This window comes from Dromiciops gliroides, chromosome 2 (genome assembly GCF_019393635.1).
Source record: "Dromiciops gliroides isolate mDroGli1 chromosome 2, mDroGli1.pri, whole genome shotgun sequence".
Taxonomy (NCBI): Eukaryota; Metazoa; Chordata; class Mammalia; order Microbiotheria; family Microbiotheriidae; genus Dromiciops; species Dromiciops gliroides.
Genome location: NC_057862.1, coordinates 267,004,003 through 267,022,362, shown reverse-complemented (window position 1 = coordinate 267,022,362; position 18,360 = coordinate 267,004,003). Strand labels below are relative to the sequence as shown.

Sequence of the window (18,360 nt, the reverse complement as noted above, 5' to 3'; positions counted from 1 at the left end):
GGACTTGTGCTTACAGTTGCATGGAAGTTGGGTAGAAGAGAGAAGCACACATGCCAGAAAGGAAAAGAGAGGCACTTACATTTATTAAATCTTCAGCTCTTCTGGGTCTTCATCATCTCCCATTTCAAACTCCTTAGTGATGACTCATATATGGTTGGAAATTGCTCTACAAATGTCTACTTGGTCCCCAGGAATGGCAACTGAGAATGCTCATTTTGGGGGTATGAGATGAGGAAGGGTTGCTACACTCAATTCTTCACATCTCCTTTCCGACTAATGACTAGTGCTACTATATACCTCTACTACTAGTAAAGTGGCCTTCCATCCTTTTCTGTCCCTATCATCTCCTTCCCTTCATGCGAAAGTCATGAGAGTAGATAGAATTCTTGTCCTGTGTTGAAAAGAAATAATTACCTTCTCTAATTGGCAGCTGACTAGCTTTTAATCAGGTTGTCTAAAATGCTGTACATACATAGAGACACACACAAAACACAAACTTTGTGAATGCTATAGATATTTTCTATTTATTTTGAAAAGAAAGTGTATAGCACAATTTAAGTAGACTCAGAGAAAAATCAGAAGGCAGCCAAGATTCTCAGTTTCAATAGCTAAACTGAAGGCAGATTTGTTAGGTATAGTGTGATCTAAGTCCATTGTTTAGTACCTTATTTGGATATTGCTCCATATAAAGCTTAAGCTGTTTTTCCAAACACTGGGAAGACTTTTGAGCTACTTTGCAAGATGATGTAAGCATTGTAATTCTTGCTTTGCCTTTCAGTTCCTGTTAGAGAGTTTTATATGTCTGAATTTGAATACATTGGGTAATGCTAAGTGGAAATAAAAATTTGGGAAAATCCTGTACAGTCACACTTGAAAAACGGCAGAAAAATCACAGAGTTCAGAGTTTGTCACCTCAACCTCAAAAGCAAGGAACAGATTAGATCACTATTAGGAAAGTATAGAAGAGATCAGATGCTCTTGTCTTTATTCAATTACTGCTAATAATGATAGTTAACTTTAAAACAGTGCCTTCTTGAGTTATTATTCCTGAAGTATAAACTTCTGACATTAAAATAAAATGTACAAAACTATAATTCAGTCACTACAAATTTAAAGTAATAAAATAACGCAATTATTTTTTAAAATAACCTTTTTTCCTTTCAATCACTTGATATAGGCAACATTCTTTTTTGTGTGTGTGTGTGTGGGAGGGAAATCTGTGATTTCATTGATGTGGATCTATTTTGCAATTTGTAGTCTTTAAAGAGTTTCCTGGGACACTGAGAGGTTGTATTATGACCTATTCACACACACCTACTGTCTAATTAGGGAGCAGCTAGATGGTAAAGTGGATAGAGTACTGGGCCTCAGACACTAGCTGTGTGACCCAGGGCAAGTCACTTAACACTGTTTGCCTCAGTTTCCTCATCTGTAAAATGAGTTAGAGAAGGACACAGCAAACCACTCCAGTATCTTTGCCAAGAAAACCCCAAATAGGATCATGAGGAGTCAGACACAACTAAAATGACTAAACAGCAACCTTCTAATTATGAATGGGTTCACCACATAGATACAATACACATCAATATCTGAAGTTATTGCATCTACAGTAATCTATAGAGTTTAGAGACTGCCTTAGGAGAGTTAAGAATTAAATCTGTAATTTGGGCCATGAACAAACTTTGGCACCTTTCTTAGTTTTTTTTATTTTTTAAATGCCTGGAGGTTATGAGTTTGTGACCACCAGCATGAAGGATATGTTCCTGGACCCTAGAAAATCTACTCAGAGTTTTGCTAAGGCTAAAAAGATCAGGTTCATATCTTTTTTTGTTTTTTTAAGTGAGGCAATTGGGGTTAAGTGACTTGCCCAGGGTCACACAGCTAGTAAGTGTTAAGTGTCTGAGGCTGGATTTGAACTCAGGTACTCCTGACTCCAGGGCTGGTGCTCTATCCACTGCACCACCTAGCTGCCCCAGGTTCATATCTTTATGAGAATAGGCCCAAAGACAGGACATAGGATATATTAGATATTCCCAAAGCATAGAACTTGGAGTCAACACTCCAAGAGAAACATTTTGCTTTCCCATCATTAACTGTCCTCCAGACCTCTGCAAAGCGAGGAAAAACTGAACATCTCATAATAGACATAAGGGCCTTTCCTGCACAAAAGGAAAAAGATGAAAAGCCATTTGTGTGAGCTAAAATTCTCTCTATCTCCCACCCCACAATCCTACCTCATTGTATGTAGACATAGAGGTTTGTAGCATCCCTCTCTTCAGTCTTCCTGAAATCTTTGATAGGCTATTAAAATATTCTTCAATAAATTTAATTTCAACAGGTAAGTTTTTCTTCTTTTCTCTCTTTGGTCACCAAATGTTAGAATTGAAATAGATCAGTGAACCTCACCAATTCTTTATTTTTGCAAGAAAAATCTTATAAACAAAGTAAAATAGCATTAATTCAAATTGGTGGCAGACACAAGGTTAATTCAGAAGTTAAGTAACTTTTCCAGAGTCACACAGCCTGTGTGTTAGAAAAAAAACTTTAGGCCAACTTTTTCCACTCGGGACCCCCTTTTTGCCCGAAAAGTTTTTTACATGACCTAGGGTATATAAGTACATAAAATAGGTATACATAACCTTTTACTGTTGCCACTTTTTCTCAACTCCCTACCCCCAATGAGTTACGTGACCCCATATGGGTTCACAACCTGCAATTTAAGAAGCTTTGTACTATGCCATGCTGTTTTGGCTTGGGTGAGAGGAAAAAGGGAATGTGTTCCAGGAAGATGGAATGACCTGTACAAAAGCATCAAGGCAGAAACAAGTAATCATCTTTACATGGGATATTCATGAGATCTGGAAGAGAGTCTCATTTCTAAACTCTAAAGCTTTGGAATTTAAATGGAACAAGAAATAAAGAGCCACTTAGAGCCTTGAAAAAAAGTTTTTTACATAATAAAATAGTGCTTGAAGAAAAGAATTTTAACTGCTGTATTGTGGAATGTATTGGAGAAAATAAAGGATTCTAGAAGGCTACTAAAATCTAGGTCCAAAGTTTTTACCTGTTATTTATGTAGTACTTTTGAGGTTTGCATTTTCCCAGTTGACTTTCATAGCAATCAAGTAAAGTAGGAAGAAAGGACTGACTTAACTAGTGCTGGATTGAGTCAGGAAGACCAGAATTCAAATTCTGTTTCAGACGCTTACTGGTTGTATGACCCATGGCAAGTCATTTAACCTCTCTCAGACTCAGTGCCCATATCAATAAAATGGGGGAACCTAAGAGGGCTGTTAATGAGTTTTGTTTTTGTTTTTTTTTGCAGGGCAATGGGGGTTAAGTGACTTGCCCAGGGTCACACAGCTAGTAAGTGTCAAGTGTCTGAGGCTGGATTTGAACTCAGGTACTCCTGAATCCAGGGCCGGTGCTTTATCCACTGTGCCACCTAGCCGCCCCCTGTTAATGAGTTTTAAATGAGATATAAATGATATTATAAACTTTGTTCAGTTGTTTTTTGGTCATGTCTAATTCTTCATGACCCCATTTAGAGTTTCCTTAGCAAAGATACTGGAGTAGTTGGTCATTTTCTTCTCCAGCTCATTTTACAGGCAAGGAAATTGAGGCAAACAGGGTTAAGTGACTTGCCCAGGGTCACACAGCTAGTAACTGTCTGAGGTTGGATTTGAGGTAGTCTATGTACTATGCTGCCTATCTGCTCTTTACAAATTTTAAAGCACTAAATAAATGCTAACTATTGTTATGTCTTATGATCTTTCTTGTTATTCCTCACGTGACATTCCACTTGTGGTTGCAAGAGACTAGGGCCCCTACCTGGGTAAGGACTAGAATGCAGACCAGGAGAGCAGTGACCTCACCTTTCCCCAGATCATACCACATTGGAAGCACTGAAAATATAATATTTCACCCCAGAACTGGCTGTGAAAATAGTAGGTTGAAAAAGCCCAAAGCTTAGGATAATTATTTTCCTCAACCTCCCATCCCTCTGGGAAGCACAGTCCAAATCTAACTAAGCTCAAAGTCAAGAAATAGGCTGGAAAAATAAGCAAATAACAACAGCAAAAAAGAACCCAACCACAGAGAGTTATTATGGTGGAATAAAAGTGCAAGACAGGGGCAGCTAAGTAGTACAGTGGATAGAGCACCAGCCCTGGAGTCAGGAGTACCTGAGTTCAAATCTGGTCTCAGACACTTGACACTTACTAGTTGTGTGACCCTGGGCAAGTCACTTAACCCCAATTGCCTCACACCCCCCTCCAAAAAAAAAAGAAAAAAAAAACAAGAAAGTGCAAGACAAACTCAGAAGACAATGTGAAAATATCTATGGAAAAAAAAAAAGAATGGACACAAGCCCAATAAGAATTCCTGGAAGAGCATAAGAAAGAGATTTTTTAAAAGAACTTAAAAAAATAAAGGATTTAAAAAATCAAATAAGAGAGGTTAAGAAAAAATGGGAAAAAATGAGAGCAATAAAGGAAAATTACAAAAAGAGAATAAACAGCTTGGTTAAAGAAGCACAAAAATACTTAAGAAAAGAACATTTTAATAAATGGAACAGGCCAAATGATAAGAGAGGTATAAAACTTCACTGATGAAAACAACTCCTTAAAAAACAGAATTGTCCAAATATAAAAAGAGGTACAAATCTCATTGAAGAAAATAATTCCTTAAAAATTAAAATTGGGCAAGTTGAAGCTAATAACTCCATGATACATCAAGAAATAATAAAACAAAGTCAAAAGAATAAAAAAGTAGAAGAAAATGTAAAATATCTCATCAAAAAACTAGATCAAGGAAAAATAATTTAAGAATTACTAGACTAGGTGGCACAGTGGATAGAATACTGGGCCTAGAGTCAGGAGGACCTGAGTTCAAATATGGCCTGAGACACTTGACACTTACTAGCTGTGTGACCCTAGGCAAGTCACTTAACCCTAATTGCCTCACCAAAAAAAAAAAAAAGAATTACTAGACTACTGAAAAGCCATGATCCCCAAAAGACCCTACATATCATATTTCAAGAAATTATAAAGAAACCTTCTAATATCTTAGGACTAGAGGGAAAAATAGAAATTGAAAAATTTTCTCCTGAAAGAGATCTCAAAATAAAACTCCCAGAAATATCATAGTCAAATTCCAGAGCTCCCAGGTCAAGGATAAAATATTTCAGGCAGCCAGAAATATTGTGGAGCCATAGTCAAGATAATATGAGATTAATAATAATATATTAAGGGCTTGAAATATAATATTCTAGAAAGCAAAAGAGCTAGGATTACAAAAAAAGAATAATTTATGTAGCATCATCATCATAATCCTTCAGGAGAAAAATTGATATTTAATGAAATAAAGGATTTTCAAGATGAACTCTACTGATGAAAAGACTAAAGCTAAGTAGAAAAAATGACATTAAAACACAAGACTCAAGAGAAGCATAAAAAGGTAAACAGAAAACATAAGGAACTTAATAAGGTTAAACTGTTTACATTCCTATGTGGGAAGATGATACATCTAACTCCTAAGAACTTTATCATTATTAGGGCAGTTACACAAATAGAAGGTTCAGGTATAAATTGATCATGTTGAGATGATCTCAAAAAAATGGAGGCATGAGAAAGAGGAATGCACTGGGAGAAGATGGAAAGGAGAGGAAGAATGGGGAAAATTTTTTCACATAAAAGAAGTATTCAAGGAAGAATTTTGACAGTGGAGGGAAATATGGCGGTGGGGTGGGGTATACAAAGCTTGAACATTCTCATTTGAACTGGTCAAATGAAAGGATACACACACGTATGTATATATACATACACAGACATTCTCAAGTATAAAAATAAAAATTCTTTTGCCCAACATGGAAATAGGAGGGGAAGAGGATAAGAAAAAGGGAGAACATTCCAGGTATGGAGGACAGCTAGTGAAAATGTCTGGAATCAGGGGATAAAGTATCTTATTTGAGGAAGAGCAAGGAGACCAGTGTCACTGAATTGTTGAACCCAGAGACAGATGAGTATAAGGTATAAAAGAGGTGGGGGCGGGGGGAGGTTATGAAAGGTTTTGAACACTAAACAGAGGATTTTGTATTTAATTCTGGAAGTAATAGGGAATCACTGGAGTTTATTGAATAGAGGGGTATTATAGTCAGAACTGCACTTTAGGAAGATCACTTTGACGGCTAAGTAGAGGATATACTGGAGTGCAGAGTAACTTGTTGCAGGAAGAATAGGCAGCAGACTATTACAATAGTGTAAGTATAAGGTGATAAGGGCCTGTATCAGAGAGATAGCATTGAATTGGATATGGGAGGTAAGAGAGTGAGTACTTAGGTTGTAAAACTGGAGGAGAGTGATGAAAGTAATGGAAATTTGGAAAGGGGGAGGCTTTTGGTGGAAAGATTATGGGTTCAGTTTTGAACATATTGAATCTAAGATGTTTGCAAGACATCCAATTCAAGATATCCAATAGGCAGTTGGAAATTTGAGTCTGGAGACTCAACAGAGAGGTTAGAGCTGGATACTTAGATTTGAGAATTATCAGCATAGAGAAGATAATTGAATCCATGGGAACTGATGAGATCATCAAGTGAGATAATATAGAGGGAGAAAACAAGGAATCCTAGGACAGAGTTCTTAGTGGGAGGGTATGACCTAGATGAAAATCCAGCAAAACTGAGGAGTGGTAGACATATAAGAGGAAAGAATAGAGTCATGTAAACATAGAAGAGAATCAAGGAGATGACTGACAGTGTCAAAACCTGAAGAGAAGGCTGAGGATTAAGAAAAACCTATTTGATTTGGTAATGGAGTGTTAGTAACTTTGGAGAGAGAAATTCTGTGATAAATATGAATGATAGAATCTGAAGCCAGACTAAAGAGAATTAGTGAGAGAGTAAGAGGAAAGGAAGTGGAGGTACCTTCTCAAGGAGTTTAGTTAGACATAAATGACAGGAGATATATCAAACTGTAACTGGTGGGGATGGATGGATCAAATGAGGGTTTTTTTGAGGTGGGGGGAAATGGAGCATTAAGGCAGTAAGAAAGCAGCCAGTAGACAGGGGGAAATTGAAAATAAGAATGGAGATGATACATGGGAGAGAGAGGGAATGGAATGGTATTATTTGTGAATGTAGAGGGATTTGCCTTGGCCAGGAGAAGGCTTCTTCTTGTGAGACTGGGATGAAGGACATAATGAAAGAAGGTATCTAGGTGATATGAGATGAGGAGGGGAGAAAATTCACTCTCAGCAAATGGCCTCAATTTTTTCAGTAAAATATGAGACAAAGTTCTCAACTGAGAGAGTAGGAGAAAGACCTTTGAAAGTAGTTTAGAAATAGTAAGGGGGATAGTGAGTTAATTATGGAGATGTAAAAGGATTGTCTTGCAGCCATGAGGTCCCAGCTGAGGTTATGTAACATAAAATCATAGCAGTTTTGTGATTTTCTACAGTTTCATTCAGTAGCACATGTGTAGGAGTAAAGGTAGCAGATGGAGGGAGTAACCTAAATTTGAGGCTTGGCAGGGCAATATCATGATATAAGAATGCCTATCCAATAGGTATTCAAGAAAAGAGGATAATGTGAAGTTGAACTTGTTCACTGAGGAGTCAAGATGGGTAAAGAAGGAAAGTGTAACTAGTTCAGGGGTGAGAATATGGGAGAGATTTGAGGTGTTGAGAAATTGGAGGTTACCATGTGGACAAAAACAGGATTGGTCACAGAAGGTAGAGGGGGAGGTGGAATTACAATAGATTATTAGTGAAGGGAATTTCAGAGGCCATGAACAAATGGAGCATTTGTTGGTGATGGAAAGATCTAGGATATAACCATCTTTGTGTGTGGCTGAGGTATAGGTGAGGAGTAGATCATGGGAGATGAGTAAATTGAGGAACTGTGATAAGGGTATTTGAGGGAGTATCAATCTGTATGAGGGCAGGGGTTGAGTGGGAGAGAAAAACTATAAGCCAGGCAGGCCTTGAACTCATTGAAGAAAGGAGGAGTATTTGGAGGTCCTAAGATAATAGCCACCAGAATTTTGGGAAGTAGATATGAACTGAATGAACCTCAAAGGAAGAGAGGTTATAGACTAAAGGTAGCAGAATAAAAACCTGGAAGTGGCAATGAGGAGCAAGGAACATTCCATCTCAACCAGTGAGTGGGGACAGGGGGTACAGTGAAGGCACAGCCATTATTGGAAAGGGCAACCAGGGGGACTATGTTAGCAGGAAGGAGCCAGGTCTCAGAGAGAGCCAGGAGACTGAAGGAAAAGGATAATTTAAGATGAAATCAAGTTTGTTGCCTAAGGAGCAGACATTCCAGAGAACAAGGTGGAAAAGAGTAGGACATTGGAGTGGGGTTTATTTTATTTTTTTTCAAATTAGTCATGTTATAAGAGAAGAATCAACAAAAGGAAAAAAAATGCAAGAAAGAACAACAACAAACAACAACAACAACAACAAAAAGCAACAACAAAAGTGAAAATAGTATGCTTCAATCTGCATCCAGACTCCATAGTTCTTTTTCTGACTGTGGAGAGCATTTTCCATCATGAATCTTTTGACATTATCTTGGATCATTGTATTGCTGAGTAAAGTCTATCACAATTGATCATCACATAATGTTGTTGATGTTGTACAATGATCTCTTGGTTCTGCTCATTTCACTCAGCATCAATTCGTGTAAGTCTTTCCAGGTTTTAAAAAAATCCATCTGTTTATAATTTCTTACAGCACACAAGTATTCCATTACATGCATATACCACAACTTGTTTAGCTATTCCCCAATTGATGGGCATCCCCCTCAATTTCCAATTCTTTGCTACCACAAAAAGCACAGCTATAAATATGTTTGTACATGTTCCCCTTTTTATGATCTCTTTGGGATACAGACCTAGTAGTGGTATTGCTGGGTCAAAGTTTTATGTCCTTTTAGGCATAGTTCCAAATTGCTCTCCAGAATGGTTGGATCAGTTCACATCTTGGAGTGGTGTTTATTGAGGGAAATGGGAATGCGGGATTAGGCATTGGGGATTAGGGAATGGAGTTTGAATGATCACGAGTAGGGGTTCATCTAATCACTGGGAGGAAGAGGGTGTGACCTTGGGGGAATTTGTAGAACATTGAGGGAATTTTCATCTTTTATAGGGGTTTGACCTTACTTAGCATAGTGCCTGGTAGATAATGGTTGATAAAAGCTTGTTTCCTCTCTTTCTCTAAATGTTTAAAGGACGGTGTGAGCTGGTTTTTTGCTTAACCAACAAAGAAAGAGGTAGATTTTGGAAGGCTATGCCATAGAAAGTCTACCAGATCATTTCAGTCTTACAATCAGACTTGGTAACAGAAAAATGTTATTAGGTTAGCAACAGAGTGCTGATTTTTTTCTGCCAAAGCAATTCTAGAAGACATCTACTAAGTTATAAAGGGGATGAAATATTCATTGTTGGAGGAAGCACCAGGATGCTTTCAGTAGTCTTTATTAGGGTTATTACTTGAATATCTCAATTTGGGGATTCTGAATGAGAGCTAAAGCCAAATGCAAATTTCTCTGAATTCAGCGTGGAGCTGTTGGTTATGCAGGACATTCACCCGGTGGTAGTTTTCTGTTGTTCACAAGATTCTCAAGTTTCAGAGCCTTTCTGGAATGGGCTTGGAACTGGATAAGGAAATTTTTCTTTTCCAACTAGGGTTTATAATTTGATCATTTATCTTTTGCCCTAGAGATTAAGGGCAAAGTTTGTGGACACTATCCTCAAGGGCAAACCATCCCTTTCCCTCCTCCTCCCTTCTAATTTTTTGGATTTTGGGGCGTGGCACCGTCTAAGGCACAGGAAACCTATGTTTGGTGAGGTTCTGGGATTGGAAAATTGGATATAACAAGGGAGAACTTTGTTCCTAAAAGAAGAAATCTTGTCCTGGGAATTTTCTGTGGGTTTTTCTCACAAATAAATTTTCTCCTTCCTCCTTCCCTCCCTTTTAGAAGAAGAACAAATATAGGAATAAACAGGAATTTGGCAAATCCTTTACCCTTGGAGTGAAAAGCTAGTCAAGAGGAGTCTTTACTACCCACCCACCCTAGAGCGAAGACCTCCATGCCCCTCCCCTCAAGATCCAGCTGCGGAAAGCCCGGATGTTGGACTCCCTCCCGGTACTGGGTCCTTCATTTCCATAAAAGGGCAGTGGCTCCTCTGGCTGTGATTGCGGCTGCAGGGAGCTAACCCGCGCTGCCCCCCTCCCCCCCCTTTCCCTCCAGTCTCGTTCCTCCCACCTCCCCTAGAACCAACCCTCAAACTCTCACTCAAACCACTCCACCCTCCCCCTACGTCCCGTGGCCAGCTGACTTCTTTCCTCAGACGGTCAACTAGGAGTAGGGGGCTGGGGGGCGACGCCAGACCAGGACTAATCTGTTTCTAGCGCAGAAGCCGCTTCTCTGTCCTCCCGGGGAGAAGAAAGGGCCCAGCCAGTAGCCAGACATCCAGGGGGAGGAGAAGAGGTGGGAGGAGAGGGGTGGAGCTGAGCCGCTGGAAGTGGGTTGGGAGGAGAGGGGGACGGGACTGGGGCTCCCAGACTCCATTAGCTGCTCAGGCCGGGAGATAACTCAGAGAGCCATCTGGGACTGTGGAGAGGGGACGCCGAGGGCGATTGTGGGCCCGCTGCTCCTGGGCCGCTCCGTGGAGCAGACCGCACCCAACCTCCCTGTCCACCGAGTGCCGGCCGAGAGCAGGGGGATCCACACGGTGAGGGGGCACGTCTGTGGGGATTTTTTGTTTGGAGTTTTATGTTTTTGTAACTGTGGGGTAGGGCGGGACTGGGGAGCCGCAGTTGAAGGGGACTTTTTCAGCCCCGGGCGGTGTCTCCTCCGGCCCGGTTGGCAGGGATATGTGTGTGGGGAGGGGGGGGGGGGGTAGACAGGTGAACACAACGGTCCCGGCTCTCGCAGGAGGCGGAGCGGGTTCTGTGCCTTCCAATGGGACTTGGGGAGCCCAGCCCGAGCGGGCTTCTGTCAGTGGGAAGAACGGGCGGGGCTGGGGCCCTGCTCCATGGCTTCGCCTAGGTGAAGGCTTCCTCTGGGTCGTGTTAGGAAGGAGGATTGTGAATCGGTTTCCCCACGAACTGGTCAGAGAAAACAAGGAATGATTTTTTTGGGGGGGAAGGGTGCGTCGGGACTGGTAACCTCCCTGTTCCTGCTCCTTACCCCATTTCTCCCCATCGTTCAGGAGACAGAGCCCTCTAAAGCAGAGGGGAGAGGGTGTTTTCTTGCACTATTTAGCGTGATTTTTCTTTCGGTGTTACCTTTTCTTTCCAGTTTTCCTCCACCCTGCCTTGTAGGGCTCAATGGGATTTCTCTTCTTTTGGAGAGTAACTCTTACGAGTGCCATTTCCTTTCCACTCACAGGAAGGAGCTATGGCTCTGGACGGGATAAGGATGCCAGATGGCTGCTATGCGGATGGGACGTGGGAATTGAGTGTCCATGTGACGGACCTGAACCGTGATGTTACCCTGAGAGTCACAGGGGAGGTGCATATTGGGGGGGTGATGCTCAAGTTGGTGGAAAAACTTGGTAAGTTGTGTCAGTACAAGTCTGTCCCGGGTGTGTGTGTGTGTGTGTGTCCCTCTGTGAAATACTTTGAGGGGGTATGTAGCTTAAAAATGCAAATATGTTATATTCTACAAATTTTTTAATTGAAAGGTTTATTTGTGAACAGTGTTCTTTATGTCTCCCTCACCCCATGTGGTATGAAATCAGTGTTTTTTGGTAGTTTACTTGTCTTATGTGACTAGTAGTATTAATACTATAAAATCTAAGTGGAATATCGGATTCTAGACCTTTTATTTGCTTGTTTAAAACTCTCTTTTGTTGTAATGTGAAAAGAAAAAACAAACTCAGAAATGTTTGATGTTGGGGATGGTCAAAGAAGGAATTGCATTTTTTTAAAGAAAATTTCTGTATCAGGATGTTGGTGTAGCTGCCCCCAAATATACTCTTTTTATACTTAGCATTGATGTCACCTTTGAGTATAATATACACTATAGGGGGCAGCTAAGTGGCGCAGTGGATAGAGCACCGGCCCTGGATTCAGGAAGACCTGAGTTCAAATCCGGCCTCAGACACTTGACATTTATACTATCTGTGTGACCCTGGGCAAGTCACTTAACCCTCGTTGCCCCGCAAAAAACAAAGATCCATTTAATGCATAATATTCTTGAAGTACAGTACTAAAAGTAATATTTCATTTAACCATAATTTATAGCATTGTTTACATGGGAAAGCATTCCGTTCTGATAACCATATAGTAGGTACTTATTTGCATATTTACATTTTTTCACATAGAAGATGCTTAATACAAGTTTAACAAGAATTTAAGTTATATGTCAAGCAGTTTCTTAGACTAATATTAAATTTGGAGACACAGACTAGCTTGACACAGCCAAAGGGTAGTTTGACACTACAAAATATGTAAGAATCTTTTGGTTTTGCACCAATGGTCAGTGGGTCATCTGAAAGAGAATATTGAGTAGATTACTTTTTAGTTAAGAAAAATGTTTTAAGAGATCGTGTTTTATTTTCTTCTCCTCCTGCCGTGTATGTATATGTTGTAGTGTATTTTGTAGTCTTGATAGAAGAATTAGTGATGTTATCCTAACAAATGTTTTAAACATTTAAGAGTTTATCACTCAAATCCGGCCTTAGACACTTAACACTTACTAGCTGTGTGACCCTGGGCAAGTCACTTAACCCCAATTGCCTCACCAAAAAAAAAAAAAAAAGAGTTTATCACAAGTAAGTTGTATGTTGAATAGTAGGAATTGTTAGGTGTACTGGAAGGAGTCAACTGAATTCTCAGCACATTGAAACTTGGCTGCATAGGGTAGAATCCAGAATAACTATGGGTGTATTTTGAACTATATTCAAGGAATTTTAATTTAATTCAACAAATATTAAGTTCTGTATCCCTGCTCTGAAGAATCTTATGGATTTAGGAGGGAAGATGAGGCATGGGCAAAAATAAATACAATACCATATTAATTTAAGTGGTAGAGAAAAATCTAAATAAAATGCTAAAAGTTTCGATGAAAGACATATCATTTATAGTTGGTAGTATCGAGGTAAACATCATAGAAGAGGTAGTACGTGAGCTTGCCCTTGAAAAGCATTAGTCAAACTTGGGGAGAGGAGTCTATTTCAAAAATAAGGGACAATTTAAACTAAGGCACAGAAGAGAGAGGACAGGACAAGATTAGGAAAGGTGAGAAATATCAATAAGAATCTTTTTACAAAGAGGACTCATTTGTAAGGATGTTGCTTCTTTCTAGTGGGCTCCAAGAATAGTTTTAGAACAGTTGTCTGATGTGACCATTTGGAAATTTGATTTTATTAAGTTCTGTCAAAAAATTGACCTAACATCTTCTAACATCTAACACCTACCTACTAATTGGTCTGGTCAAAATATTGGTGATTAAGATTGTAACTATAAACAGGAACACACTGGTGCAGGACCACTCAACATGGCATTCCTGCAGCAAAGAAGGTTCTGTGCTCTTTGAGCAAAGCAGAATTACAGTAGCTCGAAAGAAACGTGAAATGTGCAAATTTAGAGACATCTCCACTCCAAATGTTCACATGGACTATTGTGCCCAATCTGTGGTAGAGCCTTCCAAACTTGTATTGGTCTCATCATCCAAAGTTGGACATACTGTACCTTGATCCCCACAAGTGGGTGTTATTTTGGTCTTCTTTAAGCACAGACAATAATCAATTATTTACTAATGTTTATAAATTGTGGCCCTCACCATCTAACACTAATATTAGATTAGTATTTGAAGTTAAGGAAAGAAAGAACAAATATAATTATCTTTGATTTCCTTTTCTTCAAAGGAAACAAATGTTTGCAACAGGGATTCTTGTCCTTTTAATAAGTGGCCCTTGTTAGAAAAATCAGTTTTAAGAGGAGTCATATTTGTTTCATAAAATGAACTAAGCTGCTGTTGGGGTGATATATATAGATATGTAGAATATTGTTCATACAGCACTGTGCTAAAGTTTGGAGTGGATAAAAAGTTTAAATGGTAATAATAACTGATTTAGTTTATTTTAAAGTTTCTCTATTTTCAAAGAATTTAGTCTAATAGGGGGATCACAGTTAGGGAAAGCTTCCTGTAGGGGTAGAACTTTATTGTGGCTTTGAAGAATAAGGAAGAATTCAGCAGGTCAACAGGGGGAGAGAAGACATTACAGGTATCGGGAAGAATTCAGCAGGTCAGCAGGGGGAGAGAAGACTTTACAGGTATTGGGAATAGTTTGGCCAAAAGAATGGAGGCTGTGTGTGTGTGTGTGTGTGTGTGTGTGTGTGTGTGTGTGTGTGTGTGTGTGTGGTGTGTATGGTGTGTATTTTGGGGGAGGATGCTTTGGCTGGAACACAAATAGTAAATACTTGGAGTCCTACAAGAAAAGGTTGGAAAAGCGGGAAAGCACCAGATCGTGAGTGGAAGTAGGAAGACCTATAAGAAAACTTGAAATAATCTAAGTGGGTAGTCATGAAGGCCTTGTACTTGGGTGGTGGCAATAACCTTGTTGATCTCCCTTCCTTAAGTCTCTGTTTACTCTAATCCGTTGGCTGACAAAGAGATTTTCTTTCTTTCTTTTTTTTAATAATAAACATTTTTATTTAAAGTTTTGAGTTCCAAATTTTATCCCTCCTTCCCTTCTTCCCCTCACCCCTCCCTGAAGCTGGAAGAAATCATATATATATATATATACATATATATATGCAGTTATGTAAAACATTACCATATTAGTCACTTTGTATAAGAAAACTTGAATAAAAGGGAAAGAAATGAAAGAAAGTGAAAAATAGCATACTTCAGTCTATGTTCAATCAATATTGGTTCTTTCTTTGGAGGTGGATAATATGCTTCATCATTAGTCCTTTGGAATTGTCTTGGATCATTGCATTGCTGAGAAAAGTTAAGTCATTCACAGTTTTTCATCAAACAATATTGCTGTCTCTTTGTACAATGTTCTCTTGCTTTTGTTCGCTTCACTATAGATTCATTCATACATGTCTTTCCAGGCCTTTCTGAAATCAACATGCTTGTCATTTCTTATAGCACAATAACATTCCATCATGCATCTTTGATTTCCAATTCTTAGCCACCACAAAAAGAGCTGTTGTAAGTATTTTTGTACAGATAGGTCTTTTTCTCTTTTGGGGGATATCCAAAGAGATTTTCTTAAATCTCAGGTTTGGTTGTATCACAACCCCTCTCCATCCTCCTACTCAATAAATTCCAGTTGCTCCTTATTACATCCAGGATCTATTTGGCATTTAGAGTCTGTCACAGCATAGCCCCTTCCGCCTTTTCAGTTTTTTTATACTTTACTTTTTTCCACATACTCTGGAGCAACACTGGCCTAATTTTTTCAACCATGACACTCTTATCTCCCAACTCTGCCTTTTTATTGGTTGTGTCCCAAGCTTCAAATGCTCTCCCTCTTCACATTTGCCTCTTGGCTTTCCTGGCCTTCTTTAAGACTCAGCTCAAATCCGACCTTGTGCAAAAAGACTTTCTTAGTCCCACCCTCTGCTACTGCCTTCCTTCTGAGATTACCTTACCTTTACACTGAATATATCTTTTATGTATAGAGTTAGTTATATGTTGTCTCCTCCATTAGAATATGAGCTCCTTGCCTTTCTTAGTGTCCCCAGTGCTTAGCATAGTGCCTAGTATGAAGTAAGGGGTTTAAAAAAATCTTAATTGATTTGACAAGTCATGTGGAAGTATAGTTGACAGGACTTGGAACATGATTGGATGAAAGGGAAGAGTAAAAAATAACTCCCAGGTTGTGAATGCAGAAGCCCATTTACATGAAATTAGGAGGTTAGAAGAAAGAGGCATTGTGATATAATGATAGCCAACTCAGTCAAGAAGACATAATCAAGTCCTACTTCTGATATAAATGGATTATATGTCTATGAGTAGGTTATTTAGTCTCTTAGACCTTTCTCCCACCAATCCTCAACTTTCTAAGTAGAAAAGCAGGAGCCTCACTATATTTGTATAGCAAGTTCCCCATAGCAGTGATCTGGTCCAGAAAAAAGGAAGTCAGAAAGAAGATGTTTACAGGGAAACATAATGAGGATGATTTGGGACATGTTTATTTTGAGATGATGGTGAGCTAGATAGAAAGATCTTGTAAATAGTTGGAGATAGGGGGTAGGATGAGGTCAGGATTAGAGAAAAATTCGGTACGCATCTACATAGAGTAGTGTAGATGTTGAATATGTGGGGAGCAAATAATATTGCCAAGGGAGAGAGTTGAGAGAGGAGAGAAACCCAAGAATGGATGGGAGTATTTCCAAAGGATTAAAGGGTCAGGAACAACATAAGAGGACTAGTAAAGGAAACAGAAGGAACAATTAGAGAGGTAGGGGAATTAGGGGATATTGTATCTCAGAAGCTGAGGGAGAACATATTTCATGGTAGTAAAGGGTATAGAATTGCAAAGAGGTCAAGAACATAAAGACCAAAGAAATGCCTTTGGAGTTAGTAGTTAGGATGTCAGTTGTTCCAGAGTTGTAACCATAATGGACACTATTTTAGATGTATCCAATGGAACTTAATGTTAACAAAAATACCTTGGTATGAGATTAACTTTCCTATTCTGTCATCAACCCCTCAGGATAGCTTTGTTACAAAGCTATAATCTATATCATAAAAGGAAGCACTTGCCTTATTGAAATAATCCATCAAACTAAATAATACCTTAGTATAGAGTAGCAATGATTTCTTATTTAATTGGAGCTTAGATTATTTTTTGTTAAGTTCATCAAATGTTATCTTTTACATTTTGAACCCAGGATAACTATAATGGCAATTAAAATTAATTTATTTGTCAGACAATCAAGAGGCATTTATTAAATGTCTACATTATGCTAGACACCGAAGGTACAAAGACACATATGAAATAATGGAAATACATATATATATATATGTATGTATATAGGTACATGGTAGTGCAAATGTTATCCCCCCCCATTTCACAGAAGAGCAAATTGAAGCTTAGAAAGATCAAGTCACTTACTTATGACCACATAGTAAGAATTGAGGACTCCATCTCAGGTTTTCTGACTCTTAAGTCCACTCTTCTTTGTAGTATATTCTGCTTCCTTCCAATATCCAGAATTATCTGTATGACACAGTATTACTATCATTGAATTTTGATTTAAATGATCTGGGTTGCACCCTCCAAAATTTTTACAAGTGTAACCTATCTGTGCCAGTAAGACTGACCTTGGCTTCTTGTAAATTCCCAACAGAGACTCCTTGTAGGTTTGGGACCTTCCAATAAATCTCTTGATATTGCATAAATATAAGCAAAGTATATGGATTCTCCATTGGTTCTGTTTCATATCACATGATTGACTGAGTCTCCTTTTTTACTCGCACATGCTCCTGATGATTTTATATGCCTTTTGTCCAACACAGTTTGTTACTTATAATAAATTGCAAACATACTTGACTACAATGTGACTTTGTTGGTCTTTTGAATGACTCATAAGTTAATTTTTGGAGAGGCTTATACTCTGTGACTTGCATACATATATCTTCATGGGAAACAATAGATGTTAAAAAGGAGGGCCTTTGTTTCAAGTAGAAACCTGTCTTTAATAGAACTATACAAGTCTTTAGTAGATACAATATATGAAGACACAAGTCTTTAATAGAACTACACAATATTATGAAAAAGTAATCCAACTCATTTTTCTCCTATTCAGTTCTGGGATTCATTGTTCACTTGGAATGCTTTTCCAAGATATAAATATTCTTTAGGTTTTGTATGCAACTGAATACACTATACACATTGTTTTTTAACCTGTGTGATTTTTTTCATATGAAGATAGGCCAAACTCTTTTGAATAATATTCCTATAAATCATTTCGGAATTAAAATTTATGTATAGCATTTGATTTTATCTTTGATTTTTACATTATAGAATTTGAAGTGTGTTACTACATAAAAAATCCTTCAGTGGACAGACTAGAATGAAGTCTGGAGTTTGTAACATACTAGCAGTACAAAGAATATTGTATTTGTGGTTGGGGATTGTTCTTATTAGAAATGAGATTCCCAAAAGTAAATTGTAATTGTATTGTCTTTTTGAAAAGGAAAAAAAAAGCCTTTCACATAGTCATGCAGAACATGATAAACATCAGCATGCATGTCAAATTGCATGTCTTTTACCTACAATGATTTTTTTGAAGTACATAATAAAATTAAACATTTTGTTTTTTTCCTTTTTTATTTAATTTTATTTTTAAACAATTACATGTAGAAGCAATTTTTAAAAGTTTTGA

The 18,360-nt window shown here is 38.4% G+C and overlaps 1 protein-coding gene across 5 annotated transcripts in view; it reads left to right on the top strand.

Moving 5' to 3' along the window:
• The first annotated feature begins 10,281 nt into the window (after positions 1 to 10,281).
• The window catches only part of FERMT2 (FERM domain containing kindlin 2), a 129,904-nt gene continuing 121,825 nt past the window's right edge, over positions 10,282 to 18,360 (top strand). For 4 of the 5 annotated variants that reach the window (XM_043986732.1, XM_043986731.1, XM_043986730.1 and 1 more), the window contains exons 1-2: positions 10,282 to 10,739; positions 11,399 to 11,564. In XM_043986732.1, the coding sequence (XP_043842667.1) occupies positions 11,408 to 11,564 (157 nt within the window). In that variant the 5' untranslated portion in view covers positions 10,282 to 10,739; positions 11,399 to 11,407. Of the gene's footprint in view, positions 10,740 to 10,983; positions 11,119 to 11,398; positions 11,565 to 18,360 lie in introns of those variants that run through there. The other variant, XM_043986729.1, reaches the window with a different exon arrangement.